Source organism: Vicia villosa, unplaced genomic scaffold (assembly GCF_029867415.1).
Source record: "Vicia villosa cultivar HV-30 ecotype Madison, WI unplaced genomic scaffold, Vvil1.0 ctg.004003F_1_1, whole genome shotgun sequence".
In the NCBI taxonomy this organism is placed as follows: Eukaryota; Viridiplantae; Streptophyta; class Magnoliopsida; order Fabales; family Fabaceae; genus Vicia; species Vicia villosa.
This window is the reverse complement of record NW_026706357.1, coordinates 78,416-81,292: the sequence shown is the minus strand read 5'-3', so window position 1 is coordinate 81,292 and position 2,877 is coordinate 78,416. Positions and strand designations below refer to the sequence as shown.

General features: G+C 36.6%; 1 protein-coding gene across 1 annotated transcript; it reads right to left on the bottom strand.

The window, feature by feature from the left end:
- Nucleotides 1-1,798, bottom strand: LOC131641738 (protein SOSEKI 2-like). Its single transcript, XM_058912041.1, has 3 exons — nucleotides 1,465-1,798; nucleotides 491-1,396; nucleotides 1-395 (listed from the first exon to the last, which is right to left on the bottom strand). Exons 1-3 carry the CDS (start codon nucleotides 1,749-1,751, stop codon nucleotides 266-268), a joined length of 1,323 nt encoding a protein of 440 aa, XP_058768024.1. The 5' UTR covers nucleotides 1,752-1,798; the 3' UTR covers nucleotides 1-265.
- Between the last annotated feature and the right edge of the window lie 1,079 nt (nucleotides 1,799-2,877).

The following is a 2,877-nucleotide window of genomic DNA, read 5'->3' as shown; positions in this document are numbered from 1 at the left end:
AAGTCGAAGTTTCCCATTGAAAAGTTAACAACAAAATTCAAATGGAAAATCAATCCAAACATTTATATGCTTAATCATGCAAGGCCTCAAATGCACAATTAACTTTGTAAAAAAAGCCAAGAAACTAACAAGATCAAATCAGGAAGTGAAAACAAACTAATCAAGCATAGAATAACATCTAACTACTAGTTAGTAGTATTCATTACAAGTCTACCTAATTAATTTCATGAACTAGGATAGACAAATTCACGTGACGAGATCTCCATCATTTCCTACCCTCTTTAGAAGATTTTATAAGCGGTATGCATTTCTCTCTCACTCCTACTTTTGCCTCTCTCTTGTCATCTTTTGTAGTTTCCTTCGGTTTCACTTCGTCCATTCCTAGTCTACTTCTCCTGAAAACAATATAGAAAAAATAAATCTATCAAATAAGATTAAAATATACAAACAATGTACCCAAAGATGCAGTAATAATAATAATGAAACATACCTTTCTTCATTATATGAATTGGATTTCTTGAGCACAGGTTCACCCTGGAAAGCGACTCGGTTCGCTTTCATGGATTCCACAATACTCCCGCTGAAGTATTCCTTTTCCTCCGATTGCAAATTCCCTAACAACCTCGGATTCTCCGATACGCATATCTCATCGTCATCATCATCACGATGACGACGATGATCGCCAGACGAATACAGCTTCTCCTCTTCATCAACGCTCTCCCTCCTCTTACTGGTCCCCACATTGCTCAACCGGGACTCTCCTCCATTCTGTTTCGCTTTCATCTCCGCACCAGAACTCCCACACGCTATCAGTTGCAGCAAAACAGAATAACGACTCTGTGGCGGTGCTGGTGCCGACGTCATCAGCGACTCAGTACCTAACCGTTTCGGGTAATTAGTTGTCATCACATTGTTAACCTTCCTCTCATCCCTTTGTTTCAGTTTCTCAGCAAGGGTAGTTGCGGAACTTACATTCGGAGGTGGCGGGGTAGTATGGGAATTAGCATTAACTACCTCATCTAATTCCTCCGTTGATACACCTCTCGAGCAACGAGAATGCGGCGTCGTTGTTGAACTCGTATAGCTCGTTTTCTCTCCATCTAAATGATCATACTCTTTCTCTAACAACTCCTCTTCGTATTCTTCATACTGATGAACTTCACTCTCTAACTTCACTTGGTGTCTTCCACTCAATGCAACCTTGCTCTTTGAATTGTTATAACTAGTAAAATTCTGTTCTGGCTGTTGCTGAATCGCTTGTTTCTCGCTCAAATTCAGTTGTTGAAACCCTTCTACAAGTTCAGATCCTTTGAGTACATACTCAGCCCCACCTTCTGATGGATGTATTATATCCTTCAGCGTCAAATCATGCCACACATATCCACTCTTATAGTTCCTGTAATGGTAAAAAATGTAATAAAATAAAAATTTATAATTCATTAATATGAAAACTAAAAAGTTTACCTTTTAGTAGACCATGAATATTGAGAAGGCATGCCGTTTCCTCTGAGAGCCATGAGCCTATCAAATACATCTTTCAAACGGAGAGGTTGATTGGGAGAAAGAGTAACTTCCATGAAATGTGGATGTTCCAATAGGCCATTTCGTGAGAGATAGTAAACGACTTGTACTTTTCTTATGGCTTTCACTTTCTGCTTCATTCTGCATATTTTGGCACGGTCTGGACTCGTTTCTCTACCACCTCTATGTGAACGAATGTCCATTCTGGGTGCGGGTGAAAATGGTTGCATACCAATGCATGGATAGGAATGAGAAGCTCATATATCTACAAAAGGTGATAATGATAAAGTTAATAGAAGTAGAGTAATAAATGATGAATAACTATTTTAATAGTATTATTTTACGTATTCCAATGGATGAGGGAGGCATGAGGCACAGTCTATGCTAGTAGATTATAGACCTTAAAAAAAGCGTGAAATCAGGATGGTACACGTCAATGCAGGGTAAGATTCGATTTAAAAAAGTACCGTTAATTAGAAAGAGGAGAGAAAAAGAAAAAGAAAAAAAAAAAATAATGTGTGTAGATAGATAGATAGCAGTAGCACGAACTAAAAAGGTGTGAGGTGATGGGGTCTGGTATGAAGAAACGTCCCATAAATGAATGGATTTTGACTTTACTCGCATACTGTTTCTGATTTGAGGTGACAATGAGCATTGGCAGAGATTGCTTAGTACGAAGAGCTTTTATCCATTTACTTTATTTATTTGAAATCGTTGACGCCAAGTTCACTTTTTACCGCACTTGAGTGGAGTACGTTTTTATCTACTAGTTACTCCTTTTTGTACTGGTTAGCCAGTTTCTTCCCATTCCATGAATAATTGCTAGCAACAAGGACTGGGATCGACCATTGTTCCGGACTAAAGTACTAGGCTTGTATTGGACTCTGTCCATCCACCCAACTCATGTGCCCACATTCCATTTAAGAGAAATTGCTTTTCTCTATCTTCTCATAAACTCTAATGATCTAGAAATGTCGGCTAAATTTTAAAGTGTTAATCTGAAAAACTAGCCATTCCTTCAACAAATTCAATCATATATGTAGTAATTTCATCAAATATTTAAAGAATTAATCAAATTTGAATAACTAGCACTTCGAAATCTGTTCAACGTAGTATTTAACTTGATCGATTTATTAGTATGATATTAAATAATAAAACATGGTTCTCATTTAGTCGATATTTTGAAGTTGTATGTTGGTAAATCAAATATATTTATATTAGTTGATTGAGATACAAAAATATTTCTAATTATTTATCTCTCAGATGATTGAGACGGAAATTCACTTAGTTTAGTTGGTCTTCCAAACAAGAATTCCTATTATTATAGTAAATTGTATACATGTTATATTTCATTTT

Excerpts from the sequence above, each read along its gene's own strand:
- LOC131641738 (XM_058912041.1), bottom strand. The coding sequence starts at position 1,751 with ATGCAACCATTTTCACCCGCACCCAGAATGGACATTCGTTCACATAGA. Across the intron at positions 1,397-1,464 it reads TATTCATGGTCTACTAAAAG|GAACTATAAGAGTGGATATG; the intron begins GTAAACTTTTTA and ends TTACCATTACAG. Across the intron at positions 396-490 it reads AATTCATATAATGAAGAAAG|GAGAAGTAGACTAGGAATGG; the intron begins GTATGTTTCATT and ends TATTGTTTTCAG.